This window comes from Doryrhamphus excisus, linkage group LG2, assembly GCF_037039965.1.
Source record: "Doryrhamphus excisus strain RoL-2023G ecotype Guam linkage group LG2, RoL_Dexc_Guam_v1.1, whole genome shotgun sequence".
In the NCBI taxonomy this organism is placed as follows: domain Eukaryota; kingdom Metazoa; phylum Chordata; class Actinopteri; order Syngnathiformes; family Syngnathidae; genus Doryrhamphus; species Doryrhamphus excisus.
Window position 1 is genome coordinate 18,963,308 of NC_136358.1, and position 19,994 is coordinate 18,983,301.

General features: G+C 44.1%; 2 protein-coding genes across 2 annotated transcripts; one reads left to right on the top strand and one right to left on the bottom strand.

The window, feature by feature from the left end:
- Positions 1-8: 8 nt before the first annotated feature.
- prrt4b (proline rich transmembrane protein 4b) lies at positions 9-13,439 on the bottom strand. The gene is made up of 4 exons (XM_058077160.2): positions 13,308-13,439; positions 8,835-9,595; positions 6,305-6,400; positions 9-3,251 (listed from the first exon to the last, which is right to left on the bottom strand). The coding sequence occupies exons 2-4, from the start codon at positions 9,556-9,558 to the stop codon at positions 1,255-1,257; spliced, it is 2,817 nt and encodes a 938-aa protein (XP_057933143.2). The 5' UTR covers positions 9,559-9,595; positions 13,308-13,439; the 3' UTR covers positions 9-1,254.
- Positions 13,440-17,231: 3,792 nt separating this feature from the next.
- LOC131132338 (transmembrane protein 53-like) lies at positions 17,232-18,940 on the top strand. Its single transcript, XM_058077876.2, has 3 exons — positions 17,232-17,520; positions 17,627-18,147; positions 18,269-18,940. The coding sequence occupies exons 1-3, from the start codon at positions 17,495-17,497 to the stop codon at positions 18,643-18,645; spliced, it is 924 nt and encodes a 307-aa protein (XP_057933859.2). The 5' UTR covers positions 17,232-17,494; the 3' UTR covers positions 18,646-18,940.
- The last annotated feature ends 1,054 nt before the right edge of the window (positions 18,941-19,994 follow it).

Here is a 19,994-nt window from a genome sequence, read left to right on the forward strand (position 1 = left end):
CTGTTTGGGATTTTGTACTTGATGAGGCCTTTTTGTAAGGCGGACTTCTCTACCAAACGTAGTACTTTTCTCTCTGTGATGGTTCTGCTCGGCTAACACGGAGGAACCCGTATATCACATGGGAAACGCTCTCCCACTTCCACAGACCTTTTAAGCTTTATGTGTTGAGTCGTGGATTGAGACTCTTTACGATTCAGTATTTTTCATTTTTTTGGTTGGGAGGGAGTGGATATACCTTGACAAAACATGTTTACTCTGCAGAGACATTTTTTTTCCTGTTTAGTTTGGTGAAACAAATAAAGAACTTAAAAGTGTACACTTTGCTGCTGTCCTATTATTCAGCAAAGTTTTGACCGGTAGTGGAAATAATTTTAGAATAATAGGCACTTATTGTCAAATCGCCTTTATTAATAAACGGCTCATGTAAAGCAAAAGTATTGTATCAGCGTGTATTGATAGTAAGCAGCAGTCCATAGTCAGTTCACACTTGCGGGATGTGGACAGCAGAGGGCGCTGGTGCACAAGTCTTCAATCCAGAAGTACTGCTATGAAAAGGAGCTTCAGAGTACTGTATAAATGCTGAAGTAATACAGTCGTCCCTCGTTAATTGGATATATCCAACATCAATAAATGGAATATTTTCATATTTAGACAGTAGAAAACCTGTTTGACTATGTTTTTTTAACATAATTAGAGCCCTGTAGACTGGAAATAACACCCCTATAGTCATCTTTACACCCATGTTCATTGTTTATAATATTGTGCAGCCACTCAAGATGGCCGCTAGTGTGCAAGCTTAACAGCTGAGGCTCAAAATTATTTCTTTTCAATTTTCCAAATATCTCACATCAACCATGCCGTTTTAAGAGAAGGTAACACAAGGTTCTGTTTCAATGTTTTGTGACAATACTGCCACCTAGTGACCACTAATGTATTTTAATATGCGTTTACTCCTTGTAGACTATAGTCTCCCACAAGGTAGCCATTTTTATGAAGAACCGTGACATTGCGAGGGACGACTGTATGTCTGAAGTGTTTAAGTGCAATTCAAATAATGAAGAAATTCGATGTCCACGGGGTAAATTTTAAAGTGTGTCAAATCTACAAATTTCTTGGCACTTAAACACACAAGACATGCGCTTAAGACTAAAAAGCTAGCAAACATTTTGTTGGGCAGCTTTAGCCACTAGGCACCTTTTTTTTTTTTTTTTTTTTTTAAAAGCCGTCATGGTGTCTCGCTCTGTTAAGTCTTTCTCACAAATCGATGGTCTCGCTGCAAACACTCAGCGCGTCCATCTGTCTGCAGACGCTGATGAACTCCTCCTGCACCGATCGGTCCGCTTCGGATGACATGTCGAGGTCCAAGCTCTCCTGTGAGGCGGCACCCAACGTTTGGTAGTTCCTCAGTGGGTCCCCCTGCTGGAGGAGCTGCCGGGCGTGTGTCTCCGGGCTCGGGCAGAGCACCAGCGATGAGTCCCCAATGGATGCTCGGTACGGGGAGCTGGAGGAAGAGCTTCCCCTCCAGCGCTCCGGAGATGAGCAGCTGGAAGATGACAGGGACGGAGATGGTGGAGCGCCGGATTTAGTGTGCACTTTGGAGGTTATGTCTGCACAGGAGGAAGTCCGATAAAGACCAGGATCACAGAGGCTGGGAAGGGCACGGAGATTCTGTATGGAGACGTCGCTGCCCTGATTGGGCCTGGCAGTGCTGAAGAGGCTCATGGGAAAAAGAGCCTCCCCAAAAAGGGCTTCGTCGATGCTGCGACGGAGATTGATGGGCGACGGAGGCCTCAGGTCTGTGGTGGAGTCGCTTGTGAAGGACGATGCACGTGAAGGTTTCTCACCTCCTCTGTTTGCAAGTTTCTGTGAGCCTTTCAAGTCCAGATCTACATCGAGATCTCTGTAGGCCAATGCCCGATTGCTGTGGTACAGGAAGTCCAACCCGTTCAAACTACTGCTGAGCCTATCATCCATGAGCGTGTACAGAGGAAGATTCTCCGTCTCTCCGAGTCCAACAGTGTCAACAATTGCGAGCTTCTCCTGCTGGCTCAAGCTCCACTGGTAGCTTCCGGGCAGGATGGGAGCTTTAGATGCCAGAAGTTCTGTCCAACAGCTTCCAGGAGACGGGAGCTGGTCAGAGCAGTACACTGGTTGTGCCACCACCAAAGCCAAGGTGAGGCAAACTCCCAGTTCACAGAGCCTGCAGCTGAACTGGAAAGCCCACCAGCACCAAGGGTGGAAGACCTCCTCTCCGCCGGTGACACCTACGGCATTGAGCACTGCGTACAGCTGCAGGCCTGCGCAGGCTAAACAAAACAGTGCTGAAAGACAAACCGTTACGGCTGCACGGTCCCAGTCTCTGCTCTCCGCGAAGGGACAGCGGTTGTATCGCTCGGCCGGGGTCGGAGATGTGTTGTTCAGGTGGTAGATGTGCTTGGAGTCTGCACGCACGTAGATGTAGAACACGAAATAAGCAGCAGATAGGAATGTGGCGAGGGCAACAAAGGCTCCGCGGGAGATGAGTGAAAGGAAGAGGCCAAGTACGGGTTTCTGCTGGTAGAACTTGAGTAAAGTCACTGGACCGAACGCGGCGGCGAAGTGCAGGGCGACCAAGCAGGCGAGGAAACATGGTCTCTGGAACGCCGAGTAGGAGAGCTGCATTCTGGAGCGCATGGAGAGCAGAAGGAAAACCAAGCCGAAAGCTGCCGTGAGGCAGGGAAAAGGCGCCTCGTAGAGCATCAGCGAGGCCTCGCCGGAAGGCAAGCGGTCCTGGTGTCCGTAAGCGTCGTACAGGAGCGTGAAAGATCTCGTACAACCGGCGGCGAGTAGAAACAGGCTGACCAGAGCAAAGTAGCCGCAGCCGGACGGACAACGTAAAGGCAAGCAGAGCAGGTTAAGCGCCGACGCCAGCGTCAGCATAGCGAAGACGCAGCCGGCGCCGTAAACATGCGCCTCCCAGGCTAGGCCCCAGGCGGCCATGGCGCTGTTCCAGTCTGTGTACAGCGGAACCAACATGAGAGGAGGCGGGAACATTGCCGGGCTCTCGGACTGGTTTGTGGCTGTGCCGTTGTCTCCGGGTTTCATGTCCGATGATGATGATGATGATGTCATAGATGCTAAGTCGTCGGAGACGTTGCACGTCATCGTCTTTTCTTTGTTGGAGTCTGGAAGTAATCTGACTGAGGTGCCCTGCAGGGTTGGCATCAAGGTTGTTTTTGTTTGAAGATTTTGCGGACTTCCTGTTGTAGTTTCTGAAAAACAGAAAGCACAATTCCCGTCATTTACGGACTGTACATTAATAAGCCGCACTGGTCTACAAGTTGCATGTTTCCATGCTGTGACATCCATCCATCCGCTTGTCCGGGTCCGGGTTGCGGGGGCAGCAGTCTCAGTAGGGGACCCCAGACTTCCCGGTCCCCGGCCACCTCTTCCAGCTCCATCGGGAGGACACCAAAGTGTTCCCATAATCCCTCCAGCGTGTCTTAAGTCTACCCCGGTCTGCCTTTCCCGGCTGGGCATGCCCGGAACACCTCACCCGGGAGGCATCCGGACTTAATGCCACCTCAACTGACTGGAATATTTTTTAAACAAACGACGTTGCCGTCTTGATCCTTCTCTCAAAGGCCGAGAGACGTCTTGTTGAATGATGTTGTAGCGGAAGTAATAAGGTGAACTGTAGTCGGACGCACTCTTCGAGCAGGAAGTGTCTCGTTTTCAGACATTTTCTCAAGATTCCCGAGGATATAACTACATCTACTGGCCATGTTTGCTGTTACATTCCACTGCACGGACCTCTCCATGATGAGGATGCTCATCGAGATGTCACAAGAGCAGAACATGAAATCCCCTTAAATGCTGGTTTGGTTTTTGCCTTCTGGTTTACGATTCCCTGGATAATATGAAATAGTTGGCAGTATTCCTGTGATCTTGCCTTCCCAAGCAAATATACCGATACCTGTCTGGAAACGAGGTATCAAGGGATGCCCGGTCTAATTGCGTCGCTCACGTGCAAGCTCATCAGTCATTCTGCTGGCTTATCGCAGACTGCGTTAAAAAATGAATCCCACAAGCGCGGAGTAATAACCCTCTCAGTGAGCTGCTTTCGTGTTTTCTGTGTAAAATGCCGCTTAAAAAAAAGTGTCAGGAAGCCAGGAAACATGGAGAATAGATTACAACGCCCCAGACTGACCAGCAAATTGATTGGTTCGAGCTGTCCCATGTTTTTAAGCATGTGGTTTTCACACCTTTTTAGGGCTTGTATTAGATTGTTTTTCCCATCCTGTCCCTGAGTCCCTTTTTAGTTTCTTAAGTACCCTACCCGGCGTGTTCAGCCCCAGGCAGGAAAAAAGCTCTGCGTTTGCTGACTGTTACCGCAGTGAGAGCATTTTCACAAGTAGTTAGCTTGGAGCATTTTTTTTTTTCCCCCTCTCCACCTTTTAAGCCGCTGGATTATTGCCGCTGGTTGCAATGAAAATGTCAAACTCGAGGAAATACGACGTCGTAAGCCGGGAGCATCTCCGTGGTTTTAATGAGGTTGTTGTTGTTGTTGCGGCTTGGTATAAAAAAACATCATGATGATGTCATCCTGCCAAACAAGACACACTAACAGCACGGGAAGTGCGGCGCCCGGGTGTAAAAGCAAAACAGAGGAAACAGATGCCACCCTGGGAGGGTAAGGATGGAAAAAACCTGCCTCGCCCTAGCACAGCAGCCATTCTGGACCGGGTTTTGGGGGCGGACCACAGCGCCATCTGGGAATGAAGGTCCCGTTCCATCCTAAAGGACACATTCCTGTGGGATCAGCTCCCTCGCTTCATCACATCTGCTGTGCTCGGACTTTAAAAAAAAAACAAAAGTTCTTATTTGACTTATTTTATGTTTAGGCTACGTGTGCCAAAGCACCTGCCGAGGTCCCTTAAAGCAATGAGGTCATCCATAGTCTTTATGAGGACACCTTCACACTCTGGACTTTAGTTCCACTCCGGGCAAGTGACACATTTAACAAGTCTATTTTGGAGAAATCACTTTATTCTATTCCGGGGCGAGGAGATGTGGGTTACAGCTGCTCCTGTGAACTGGGACACATATTTCACCAGCCATCCACCGCTACTTGCTGGAGCTGTCAAAGATCCTTTATAGGACACAGTCACACCTAGCGCCGCCTCAGGAACTACAAGCAGTGTAGTCAAAGATCCTTTACGTGACAAAATCATCTTAGTTTTTAGGGACTAATGCAAAAATACTATCCTGTTAAGTAGAGGATCTTTGACCCTTCCCATTTCAAACAGGATGCTTTTGTCATATAGAGGATCTTTCACTGGTGTTTTTGCAATCTTAATCTGTAATCTTAAATATGGTAATGGTTTAATTTCATTTGAACATGCATCAGATTACAATTGAATGCATCCCATAATCAGTTCACAGTTCCACATGTCCAAAAGGAGTAGGAAGAAGCAAAGCTTATTAAATCCTACCCCTCCATCTGGTACTTTTACAATCAGTAACTATTACATTTGTTCACTTCCTGCTTTCCTAAAATAGTTTTTCATTCCGTTTTTCAATAGTTTTTCATTCATTTTAATTTAAACTCCAATTGAATATCAATAATATATATATTACTATTACTATATATAGTATATTAATAAAATTATTGATTTAATTTATAATTATTAAATAATTATTTGAATTATTAATTTTTTATTACATACCAAAGTACGAGGTGATATGACCATCCAATGACATAATGTGTACCATAGTAAGTGTCAATATAGTGATAGCATATATAGCATATAGCACATATAGACAAACAACCATTCACACTCACGTTCATACCTATGGACTATTTGAAGTCGCTAATTAACCTAGCATGTTTTTGGAATGTGGGAGGAAACCGGAGTAAAAACCCACGCATGCACGGCGAGAACATGCAAACTCCACACAGAGATGGCCGAGGGTGGGATTGAACCTGGGTCTCCTAGCTGTGTGCTAACCACTCGACCGCCGTGCAGCTGCTCTAGCGTTTATATATGGCAAAATCATCCTCTGTTTTTAGGGATCTTCTGCAAAAAGGCTTGTCAAATATCATTTTTTGGGTAAAGCATCCTCTGTTTTAATGCCCTTGAGCAAAAACACGAAGGCACGCCTGTCATAAGAGGACCTTTGATTGGTATTTTTGCAGTAGGCTCTTAAATGGAATGACTTTGTTCTACAGTAGTCGATGGATTTGACGTCCCTTTGGAAGCAGTTTGATACGCTAGTAAGCTATCCTTAGACAAGAACCAGACTTTGAAAAAACTCAGCTCACCTGATTTCTCCGGCAAAGACGTTGTTAGCATCTCCGGCGCCGAATCATGCGTCGTACGGCCGCCATAGTGTGCAGCGCCTTCCTCGTCCGCCTTAACTGTGAACAGAGAAGAACTTTAAGAGACCGCTTTATCCGACGTAACCCACTTCTGTCAAATGGGCTGGCCTCGCCTCGGTCTTCTCTTAGCTGAAGCCAGTCATCCATGGTGTTGTCGTCTGGGTCTGTCGTCTATTCGCATTGACACGGACTGTAGACTCATGTAGCCCACTTAACAGGACTTACATCTCCTAGACCTAGAAGCAAAACCACACTGGACCGCTTGGGAATGATGACTGGATTCAGGTCATTCATTCATTCATTCATTTTCTACCGCTTTTTCCTCACGATGGTCGTGGGGGATGCTGGAGCCTATCCCAGCTGTCTTCGGGCGAGAGGCAGGGTACACCCTGGACTGGTGGCCAGCCAATCACAGGGCACACATAGACAAACAACCATTCATACTCACATTCATACCTATGGACAATTTGGAGTCGCTAATTAACCTAGCATGTTTTTGGAATGTGGGAGGAAACCGGAGAACCCGGAGAAAACCCACGCATGCACAGGGAGAACATGCAAACTCCACACAGAGATGGCCGAGGGTGGAATTGAACCCTGGTCTCCTAGCTGTGAGGTCTGCGCGCTAACCACTAGACAGCCGTGCCGCCTAAATTTCTAATTAAGAAAAGGAAATTTACAAGGTTAGCATACAAAATATCAAAGTGGAATTTTTCACTATGTGACCCACGTTGGAAAATGTTTGGACATCCTGGTTCTCTAGTACTTCTATGTAAAGAAACATCAATGAGGGAGGCTGATGCTAACCCCCCGTCCCCCAAATGATGTTGTCAGTGTCCCTCACTCAGCCTTCAAGGACAAGGACATGCACATTGATAAAAGACCGCCAATGTTGAAGCAACGTGTGTCATTCTAACAACTTGAAAAATGACCTTTTCCCTGCCAAGAGCTTCCTCGGAAAAAAACTCCTCCTTGTCAAAACACTTCAGCTTCCAAAGCCAAGCGTCGGTCGGGATTTGTGTTTTGCACAAAGCTGACAAAAAGGCAAAGAGCAAGCGAGGGAAGGAATGGAGCATGTTCAGCATCCGTGAACAGCGGCTGGCTAGTGCACGGTCCCACCGGAGTAGTGGCTGGTTTTGCTGAGTGTGCGCTCGGAATACTGATCCAACGGTGCCCCCCCCCCCCCACTTACTCCACCCTCTCTTTCCACCGCGTGTGTCACAACTGGAACGCAAGCAGAAAACATGCCGGGATAGTCCAGACAAACATGGCAGGTTGTACCGCCAGCAAATGCTTCTATCAGATGGTTAGTAACACCCTCCATCTTGGGGAACGACCTCTGACCCAACATGATGGATGTGTCTGTACCTTGGGGGTGGGTCCTCTGTGGGGGGCATATCATGCATACATGCACCGTAGTGGGGGATGGTACCACGCAAGGAGAGGATGTTCCCTTCAATGTCATCCAATTTCTTCCACTTAAGTCAGTAGGCAAGCCCCTTCCAGTTCCATTATATATTTACTATATATTATTTATTATAAATTTATTAATTTATTGATATATGAAAAAAAAATATTACTGGGGGGTACCTAGCATTAAAAAAATAATTTATTAATTACTGAATAATTTTATTAAATCCTACCCCTCCATCTGATACTTTTACAATCAGTAACTGTTATATTTGTTCACTTCCTGCTTTCCTAACATAGTTTAAGTTTTTTTATTCATTTCAATTTAAATTTCAATTCATATCAATATTAATATATATTATTATATATAATATATTAATATTAAAATTATTGATTTAATTTTAAATTTACAATTATATATTTTTGGGTTTTTTTTAATTTTATTTTTGCCACGTACTGAAGTACGAGGTGATATGACCATACAGTAATGACTCGCGGTACATTCTAAAAACACAATTAAACAAAAAAAGTATAAAATTAGTACACTGAAGTCATCATATAAGAAAAGTTGCCAAGAAAAAAAGCTGTAATTTTATGAATTTATAAATAAAATAGTAGCAATGTCATGATATTTAATTAGGACAAATCAACAGATACACTTCCTCAAATCCTAATTAGTTCCAGTTTTTCAGTAAGGATAAACTACACTTCCTGTAAATCTAAATTTGTTTTTGGTATCACCAGGACATGCCAAGGGGTTCCCAGGCCATCTGTTCCCAAGGCCTTCTCCTGGCTGGGAAAGCCTGGAATACCTCAACCGGGAGGCATCCGGATGAGATACCCACACCACCTCAACTGGTTCCCTTTCGATGTGAAGGAGAAATGGCTCTACTCTGAGCTCCTCCCTACTAAATGATGGAGGTGCTGAGTCTCCTCCCAGAAGCTTCACACTCCGGTAAAGGCTGAAGGTGGATAAAACTCCCATCATAGAACTTGACCTAATCAGTCATTATCTCCAATTAGCTCTAATCAGTCGTTATTGATTGCTTTGACTTTTGCTCACCTGTTGTTGTTTGGGTGTTAACCTTTCCATGTTCCACTTGGGACCCTGTAGTGGTAGCAGGATCGGTGGTGGTGATCCACAATGGTGTAGCAGCCATTCCGCTCGGTATGGGGTGAGGTGTTGTCTCAGGAGGTCCTAAAGGTTGAGTGCTTCCTGTGTCTGGGTTTATTGTTGTTGTTGTTTGGACAACTTCGAATGGACCGACTGTAGGAATTCTGGTTCGTGGTGTTAATGTCGGAAAGGTCTTTTGGATGAATTCCGTTGCTTGTGTCCCATTTTGTGTGCTGGCAAAGGTAGCATTCCTGATGTCTATGGGAGAATCGGAATCTACAACCAAAGTGTTATTGTTTGGAAAATGTGATGTTCTTGTCGGAAGCGTTTCAGTTCTTATCTTTGTGGTCAGGAACCTTTGAGTGGAAGTACTGGGAGACTCAGGCCCGTCTCCCGATCCCGAGTGTTCGATTGATTCCAACAGACCTTTAGCACTTGAGGTCAACTCCGAGGTGTGGGTTTTACCCTCCGAGGGGTAAAAAGGTAGACTGAACGGTAGCGAAGGAAGTGACGGTAGCTTAGGCAACGTCGGGGTCCACCAGTAAGATTTCTTCTGGGGTTGCTTCTGTCTCGTCGATCCCGCAGGGGCCTCCTCATCCGCTAAGGCCTGCTGGTGCACCAGGAGACACCAACACCAGAAGCTCAGAGCCAAGGTCCGGCGGAGGCGAGGCATGCTGTCGTCGGTTTTTGCCGAATCGGTCACATGATGACTGAAACACAAACGGGACACCCTTAGTTAGTGGTTTCCTTTTCTGGTCACTATTTACGTTTCAGACTTGACCAATTAGAGACGGCTTCCCTCTCTCCGTGGTCAGGAAATAAATATAGTGGGGGCGGGACCTCGGTTTTTTTCCCCCCTTTTCTGTGCTTCAAAGTCACTAGACTGTTGCCTCAGTGAAAAGACGGGGGGACCAAAGGAATTTCCCCCTGGGAGAACAACAACCTGTACCCACCACCCCCCTAACAAACCCCTGTCAACCCTTTCCCTGCTTCTTCTCCGTCTCCAAAGTGTGGGAGGCATCTATTCAGAGACGACCTCCGACATTTACTCCCTGTTACTTCATCTCCAAGTCTGTGAGGCAGGCCCACGCCATTTGCCGATTTCAACTTCCATGCGTGCCGCAGGAAAGCCGGCAGGGTCGGGAATGTTTTTAGTTCCAGCTAGAAAGCGGCCCACCTACACGCTGTGTGTAAAGATCGTACAGATGAGCGTCAGGGACCAACTTGCACTCCCACACGTTCCCATTAACACCTTTTCTCGGATCCTAGGAATTAAGGAGGTGTTTTTAATTATCTTCTCTCATTTCCAATCAATTATTTAGTCGCTTTAAGGCCCATCTATTATTCATTTTCATCACCTTTCATGCGTCAGGATCACTTTCGTTTTGCATCGGCTTGTCTATCCAGTTGCATTATTAGTACGGGAATATTTAGCTGGGTTTGCTTTACTTTAACGCAGGGGTGTCCAAAGTGCGGCCCGAAGCTGTGTTTTCATGGTAATGGTTTAATTTCCTTTGAACATGCATTAGATTACAATTGAATGCATCCCATAATCAGTTCACAGTTCCACATGTCCAAAAGGAGTAGGAAGAAGCAAAGCTCATTATATCCTACCCCTCCATCTGGTACTTTTACAATCACTAACTGTTACATTTGTTCACTTCCTGCTTTCATAATTGTATTTATTTAATACAGGGTGATATGACCATATATATTATATATATATATATATTATATATCTATATTATATATTTATTATATTTTTTATTTATTATAAATTTATTAATTTATTGATATATGAAAAAAAATTTTTTATTATTAGCGGGGTACCTAGCATTAAAAAATAATTTATTAATTACTGAATAATTTTGCCGGAAGAAGAAGCAAAGCTTTTTAAGTCCTACCCCTCCATCTGGTACTTTTACAATCAATAACTGTTACATTTGTGCACTTCCTGCTTTCCTAATAGAGTTTTTTTATTTTTTTGTTTTTAATTAATTTTTTTTAATTGATGTCGTGATATTTAATTAGGACAAATCAACAGGTACACTTGGTCAAATCCTAATTAGTTCCAGTTCTTCAGTAAGGATAAACTACACTTCCTGTAAATCTAAATTTGTTATCGGTATCATACCAATCTTGAGTAGCATAAAGTTATTGGTTTGAAACAAAAGATATGCACTTCTGAAATTCAGTTTTGTTTATAACCCCCCCGAAATGATGCCCCCCCCAAAGAAAAATAGCTATTCTGATGATGACACAACTTGGTTCCAATAAGAAGCTTTCCAATGTAGTGCTAAAGTTCTGCTGTTTTACCATTCCAACAAAACATCTCATTTGGCTAAATGGTTGCCCCCCCCCCCCCCCCCAAAAAAAAACCCCACCCCAAACAACACCACCCTACACCATTACTGGGGCTTTTTAGACTTTCCACATCATCAAGTACCAGCCTATAAATAAAGCTCATTGTCCGCCGTGACGGGCAGCAGAAGAATCTCCAATTCCCCCCCCCCCCCTCCCGGCCGTTACTTTGCAGGCCAACCAAGCGGAGGTAAAAAAAAAAAAAACAAAGAAAAAGCAAAGCCAGAAACACCACATTAACATGCAGCCGTCGCATTCTGCACTCCAGGAGAAGAGTCAACAGTGCAGCAGTCAGAGGGCTTTGTTGTCGTTTACAGTTTGCTGCCAGACTGACCCCCAATCAGCTTCTTAGCATCCACAGGGAGCGTGTCAATGCTAATGCTAATAATAATAACAATAATAATAATAATAATAATAATAAATATCCTGGGATGGATGGAATAGATCCTCAAAAACGTCCCAATGCTCCTGTCCATATAAAGGGGTGGGCTCTTTAATTAGCATTTTTGAAGTAGCTTCTTAAATCTGTCATATACAGGATCTTTGACTTGTATTTTTAGCGTCAATTCTAAACGGTCTTTTCATTTAAGGATCTTTGATTAGCATTTTGATTAGCATAGATTTTTTTGCAGTAGATCTTCACAAATGCTAAGATACTCTGTCATTTAGAGGATCTTTGACTGGTCTTTTTTCACTATACCTCCTCAAAAACAGCTGAGAATGCCTGTCTTGTACAGGATCTTTGACTAGCTTTTTTGTAGTAAATCCTTAAAACTGCAGGATGTTTCTTTGATATACAGAATCTAGTGTTTTGTTGTTGTTGTAGTGGGTCATCAAAAACAGCAGATGCTCATGTCATATACAGGATCTTTGACTTGTATTTTTAGAGTCAATTCTAAACGGTCCTTTCATATAAGGATCTTTGATTAGCATTTTTGTAGGTCCATAAAAACTGCCGGCATGTTGAGATTTTTTTTGCAATAGATCCTCAAAAACAGCAGATGCTCATATCGTATACGGGATCTTTTGCGGTAGATCTTCACAAACACTAAGACACTCCTGTCATTTCGAGGATCTTTGACTAGTCTTTTTTCACTATACCCCCTCAAAAACAGCTGAGAACTCCTGTCTTATACAGGATCTTTGACTAGCTTTTTTGTAGTAAATCCTTAGAGATCCATAGAGATTTGTTGATAGCCTTTTTTTGTAGTAGATCCTCAAAAACAGCAGATGCTCATATCGTATACGGGGTCTTTTGCAGTAGATCTTCACAAACACTAAAACACTCCTGTCATTTAGAGGATCTTTGACTAGTCTTTTTTCATGATACCCCCTCAAAAACAGCGGACAACTCCTGTCTTATACAGGATCTTTGACTAGCTTTTTTTGTAGTAAATCCTTAAAAACTGCAGGATGTTTCACTGATATATAGGAGCTAGTGTTTTGTTGTTGTTGTTGTTGTAGTGGATCGTCAAAAACAGCAGATGCTCATGTCATATAGAGGATCTTTGACTGTTGTTTTTGATGGTAGGTCCTTTCAAAAACAGCGTAATGCTAGACTATGATTGTGTCCATGCAGTGTTGAGTAGTATGGTTATGTTATGGTGCTAGCTAGTAGTTATGGTTATGTTATGCTATCAGCTAGCCGTGTCCACAAGCAGCCAATCCTATGTCGCCTTGTCATTCAGAGGATTTAAACCAGATTAATTCCTTAAGTGTTCTAATCTGTGCCGGTTCCTCCGCACCTCCACTCATTTTCATCCATTACCCCCCCCCCCCCCCCAAAAAAAATACCACACGTGCACGCAGACCTGTTGATACCCCTCCAAACATGAGGCCTATCCATCACTACCGAGCTCCTGAATGCGGTGAAGACACTCCACTCGCACGCCTTCCGCTTTGGTGACAGCTGGAGGGGCGACGCTAATCCCGGGATTAGAGCACCTTGCCGGCGGCGTTTTCCTCCTGTCATGTCTGGCACACGGCAACACGCAGCAACCTTCATCCTCCTATTTGCTTCCTCTTTAAAAACATCTTAGCATGAGGGGGTGTCAGGCTTACCTGTGCAGATGGCGGCCAATGCAGAATCCCAGCAGACACTTAGACGTGTGTGTGTGTGTGTATCCGTGAATGTGTGTATATGTGTGTATATGTGTATGTGTGTGCTCTGCAGAGAGACTTGGGTTGTGTGTCAGCGTGAATCCACTGCATGGACTTGTAGCCTACCTCCCTCCCCTCTTATTCTCTCTCTCTCTCTCCCCTCTCGCTCTTCTGTCGCTCTCTCTCCTCTCTCTCTTCCTCCTCCACGCCCACCTCCACCATCAGGCATTATTGTCAGTAAAATATGTAAAAACAAAGTCCATTCATTTACTGGACCGCTTATCCTCACTAGAGTGGCGGGCGTGCTGGAGCCTATCCCAGCTGACTTCAGGCGATAGGTGGGGTACACCCTGTGAAATTATTCATTCATTCATTCATTTTCTATCGCTTACCTCACAAGGGTTGCAGGGGTGCTGGAGCCTATCCCAGCTGACTTCAGACGAGAGGCGGGGTACACCCTGTGAAATTTGTTGTTTTTTAAAGAAACATCTATCTTTGCGTTTCGAATATTGAATAATCCATCCATCCATTTTTTATACCGCTTATCCTCATGAGGGTCATGGGGGTGCTGGAGCCTATCCCAGCTGACTTCAGGCGAGAGGCGGGGTACACCCTGTGAAATTATTCATTCATTCATTTTCTACTGCTTACCTCACAAGGGTAGCAGGGGTGCTGGAGCCTATCCCAGCTCACTTCAGACGAGAGGCGGGGTACACCCTGTGAAATTAGTTAATTTTTAAAGAAACATCTGTCTTTACGTTTCAAATATTGAATTACCCGTCCATTCATTTTTTATACCGCTTATCCTCATGAGTGTTGCGGGGGTGCTGGAGCCTATCCCAGCTGACTTCAGGCAAGAGGCAGGGTACACCCTGTGAAATTATTCATTCATTCATTCATTTTCTACTGCTTACCTCACAAGGGTCGCAGGGGTGCTGGAGCCTATCCCAGCTGACTTTGGGCGAGAGGCGAGGTACACCCTGTGAAATTATTCATTCATTCATTTTCTACCGCTTATCCTCACAAGGGTTGCGGGGGTGCTGGAGCCTATCCCAGCTGATTTCGGGTGAGAGGCGGGTTACACCATGTGAAATTAGTTAATTTTTAAAGAAGCATATTTTTGCGTTTCGAATATTGGACGCTTACACTTATATCTTTAGTCCATTAATGACCTGGTATTTTATTTTTCTGTTGCTTCAAAGAATCGTCCTGTGTTGTCTCCTTCTACTCCACGCGAACTGAAGTAACCTCGGGGGTCACGCTCGCGCCTCCTCCACTTTGTGATGCTCAGGAATGTCCCATAAATAGGAACAATCGCAGACCTTGGAAGTATCATTTCCTGAGATGGTACCACCCCCCCCCCCAACCCCCCCATCAGCTCAACACAGCCGCTATTGTCTTAATAACATCTTTGACCTTGACTCTCCTTGCTATTCCAGCCACTCGGTGCTTTTAGCCTGGATAGAGACATCCCCGGTTGCCATGGTGATTCTTCTTGGCGGTAACGTTCCATGTCTACCTTTTTATTAGCAACATTTCAATAACAGACTTGATCATTTTAAATACGTTGCTCAGTTAAATAATATCTTTAATTATATTACATAAAAATCTATACATTTTGCTTTTGGTGCAAATCCAGATAAAAGTCTGGCTACGGGAATTTTTTAGGTAGATTTTTCCTCTTTTTTTTTTTTTTTAGCCCAGCTAAGGATTTTTGATATTTTTTTATTTTTAATGAAATAAATTGAGATGAAATGCATATGTAATAAATATAATAAATGTAGCAAATCAAAATGTATATGTAATAAATACTATAACTTGTTTCAAATGTACATTTAATGCATCTAAATTACATTATTAAATAAATGTATATGTAATACTATTAAAAAATGTACTAATTAATTTACAGTAAATAATAAAATAATACATCATGAAATAAAATGTATATGTAATAATATAAGATATCATGAAATAAAATTTTGACTTAATAAATCTAAAATGATTCAATTTATATTAAATATAAGTATTTAAAAAATGTGTATAATAAATATAAATTCATATGTAATAAATCATATAACCATATCCTACAAAAATGCAAATGTAGCGTAATATGTTTTGTCGTTATTTGTGACATTTTACATGAATTTTTTTCACAAAATCCAGACATGATGTCATGTATTCTTGAATCGAGGGTGGACTTAGCACACTTAACACACTTAGGAAGCACACTTTAGCACCTCATTACAGGTGACCCAACTCACTGTTGCCTCTAGAGGAGTAAAGTGTCATTACAGCCTTGGCTAGGTTTACTTGCAACAAAATGTCCCAATTATTGAAGTATATAAATGTATAAGTATTATTTACTTTACTTTTTACTATCTGCAGTCAACTGTCATGAACTTTGGCGTGACTAAAAGTAGGCGGACGTACATTCCGTGTGCACCTTCACACATATTCCTGTCTTATCACTGTTTTGGGGACTTAGTGTCCTCTCCCAAGCCCGCCTGGCGTCCTTAAGACACGGCAAAGCGGGTCAGAGTCCCTGGAGGATGCACAGACTGTGTGTGTGGGAGGGGGGGGGGGGCAATAGCACATTGGGAAAGGCTTTCAACAATAGTTTTTGTTCGTCACCATAGAAAGTGAAGTCTTTTTATAGAACACATTGTTGTCTCCTTCCAGTCGCTTTCACAACAGGTTGATTCATTTGGTTTTTGCACTGCAACCTTATGGGAGATGTTTCCACTCATTTGGTGCAGTTCTTTATTGCCCCCCCCCCTCTCCAAATCTTACCGATAACTCTTTCCCCTCTTCACTGGGACAGTTAGGCTTGGGGACAAACAATAGCCCAAGGAAATGGCGGAGTTGGAATGGGGGTCATAGTGGGGGAGGGTCCAAAACCAGTAATGGATGGGGGCCTTCTTGTGTTTTATGCAGTTTTTAGAGTCAGCTTTTTTGACATAAAAGTCTAAACTACATTTAATTATTTTTCAATTGCTGATGTCTAATATGAATAGATAATGGTGCCTCATAGTTGTCATATTTCCATAAAAAAACAATACAAATGGGAAATATTAAAGGTAGTATTTGGCAGCAAGCATTCTGCTGTATGAACAGTATGTGTATGTAGAGCACCGTTGCTTTCTGGCGACATCATGTGGCCATGTGATGTAGTGCAGTTATTGGACGCCATTGCAGTTCCAGATCATTTTTAAAGCTTTAACTTTAAAAAATTAAAATTATAAATGATATAATATATACAAATAATATATCAACAATCAGCTTCACATTAAATTATATTAAATACAGTTAGTAGTTTGTTATTTTTTAAGATAACCGCTTTTATAACAAAACTAAATTAGCAGTTTTAAAACCTTTTAAAAGTACTTTAAAATACATTTCTAATTATATTATCATTATAGTTACTATTGTAACAGTTCGACCTGCAGGTAGACGTTTCTGTAATGCATTGAATGTGATATATACGTATATATATATATATATATATATATATATATATATATATATATATATATTTAAATATATTGTGGTGTATAGTAGCCTTAACAGTTTCAATTTATAATTATTTTTTTCACATTTTCATGTTTTTACGTCTATATGTTGTTTATTTTGATTTTCCTTATGTTGCAGCTACGGTGTTATTACGTAGAAGAGCTTTTTGGCTTCACCTTGTGGCCATTGTATGTAGTGCAGTCGGACGCCGTTGCACTCGCAGCAAGTTTAAACCTGTCTGACCTTTAAATGTTTCCATATTTAAACCAAGTGTAAAGTCTTTCTAGGTTCCAAGTAGTTCCATTGCCTTCATGGAGATATAAATACGCAAATATACCCCAGAACTTTTACAAAAAAGAGTGGTTTGAGTCCCAAAATAGCGCCGTTTTCAATGACTGTGCGTCATTGTCGTCATTGTTATGCGCCTTTGTGGTGCCTTTGTACGACTTGGACTAGAGCGAGCGTTGCAATGCGGAAGCGGGGAGCCGGTAGGGGGGTGTCACACGGGATGCTGACGTGGGTGAGCCGGTAAAAATTTCCATCGTCGGTAGCGCAGCTTGTGACCGGCTCCACTGCACCATCCACCGGGCAGCACACGACGCCGGCACGCCGGCTGTATGCGCCTCTGAGCGGCGAAGATGGGAAACAAGCTGCCGTCCACCAGGTACAAGAACATTGTTGTTTGTCTTTTATTATGGGGGAGGGGGATTAGCATATATGGGGGCTATGTTGATGCTAAATAATGCTACATTGTTTGGTTTGAATCCCAGCTTCTTCAAAGCCGACACCCCCCAAACAGACCCCATGTTCACCACCAGGACCATCAGCAAAGGGATCACCTACTACCAAGGACCACAAGCACCCCCTTCATCTCAGACCTCTGACCTACTTCACCCATCCACCCCAAGCCTCAACCAATCACAGGCCTCCTCCCGCCCTCTACTCCTCTTCCTGTCATGGCTGGGCGCCCACCCGACGGCGGCATCCAAATACTTCCACACGTACGTGGAGCGTGACATGGACGTGCTCCTGGTTCAGAGCAGCGTCCTCCACTTCCTGTGGCCCAACTGGGGCCTGGAGTACAGCCGGGAAGTTCTACAGGTGCTGGAGAGCCCCGAGTTCAGCGGGCGGCCCGTGTTGGTCTACGCGTCCTCCATTGGGGGCTACACTTTCACACAGGTGCTCGCCCATGTAGCCCACGGGCGGGGCGAGCACGACGAGCTGGCTCACAGGGTTGTAGGTCACATCTACGACAGCCTGGTGGCGGGCAGCCTGGAGCACATGGCCACAGGTGAGCGAGGGCCCTCATCGGTGCTCGGGTTACTTTGAATTATTCGCCATCTTGGTTTCGAGTTCCCACTTTGGGCGACTTCTTTGATGACGCAATAAAGCGTTTTGTGGTGTTTTCCCAGGCCTCGGCAAGACATTGGCGCCGCGTCTGGAGGGCTTAGTGAAGATCGCCGCCATGTTCTACTTCTGGCTCTTCAAAGGCAGCACGGCGGACGTGTACCGGCGCGCCATCCAGGTGTTTGACAGCAGCCCCGTCACGGCGCCCGCTCTCTTCTTTTTCAGCGAGAACGACGCCCTGTGCGACACGGCCGTGCTGGAGAAGACCATGGAGAAGTGGCGGCGCAGGGGCGTGGTCGTGCAGAGCAGGAAGTGGAAGAAATCCACGCACGCCGCGCACATGCGGTGCCACCCTGAGGAGTACCGATCCACGCTGGACCGCTTCCTGAACTCGCTGCCTTTGATGCCCGTCCACGCGAACATGGAAGACTCCAAATGTTAACCGCGGTCACATCATTAACTTTCAAAGCAAAAGTCTAACTGCTTATCATCATGGCCACAACATTAGGTACACCCATAACCCCGCCCCCAACCCCAACCATAATCACACCTCAATCAACATGTCACTTTTTTATATCTTTTAATCCCGGAACCAGTAAAGTCAGACCTTCAAAATAAAAGCTTACTAGTAAAATAACCCTGGTAGCACAAAACCAGCATTTCACACTGTACCTAATAAAGTGGCCAGTTATTTATTTTACAGAAACGTTCAATTAAATCCAAAATTGGCATTAAAATGCTTTATTTTCATTCATTTTTAAGTGTGCTCCCATGTAATCATAGCTGCAGTCCTCAAAGTGTCCACAAGAGGGCAGTGCTGCCCCACAGATGTTTTAAACATGAATTTCACAGCAGAGAGCTGAATTATTTGGTATATTTATTGAGTTGTGGTATGGATACTCACACAGTGTATGATTTTAATATGATTTTATCTTCACAAGTGTGGACAGAACGTGACGATGCTGTCTCATTAAAGGTGTGTCCACAGATGCCAGCGTCCAACGCAGATACTTTTTGGGGTAAGGGCTTCCTGGCTACTGTCTGAGGAACAGCAAGCCCAGACCGCAAAAAGACCCACGGAGAACAAACTTGGCGGACGTCCGTCATCTTCTTTACCAACACCTGCGGTGTTAAAAAGAAATCCTTCAGCAAATATCAGGTGTGTAAAAGCGTACAGATTGCATGTTGACATCTATTTACCTTTAGTCACATCCATTCATTTTCTACCGCTTATCCTCACGAGGGTCACAGGGGTGCTGGAGCCTATCCCAGCTGACTTCGGGTGAGAGGCGGGGTACACCCTGGACTGGTGGCCAGCCAGCCAATCACAGGGCACATATAGACAAACAACCATTCACACTCACATTCATACCTATGGACAATTTGGAGTGGCTAATTAACCTAGCATGTTTTTGGAATGTGGGAGGAAACCGGAGTACCCGGAGAAAACCCATGCATGCAGGAAAACATGCAAACTCCACACAGAGATGGCCGAGAGTGGAATTGAACTTGGGTCTCCTAGCTGTGGGGTCTACGCAATAACCACTCAACCCTGTCACATCCAAATTTGGTAAACATTTTTTATATTTACAGTATTTGGGGGAGTAACCACCTGTGAATGTTAGCATTTGTCAAAAGTCAAGAAAATTCCGGTCTGCCGGAAAGTTAAAATCCGGAAAAGAAAAGCAACTTATGGTAGAATCCCGGTGAAAACGGGTTTGACAAGTGTGACCATTTTTAGTAACCCCTGTAATTTGGACAGAGGAACCAAACAAGGCTGCGGGGCGGTCG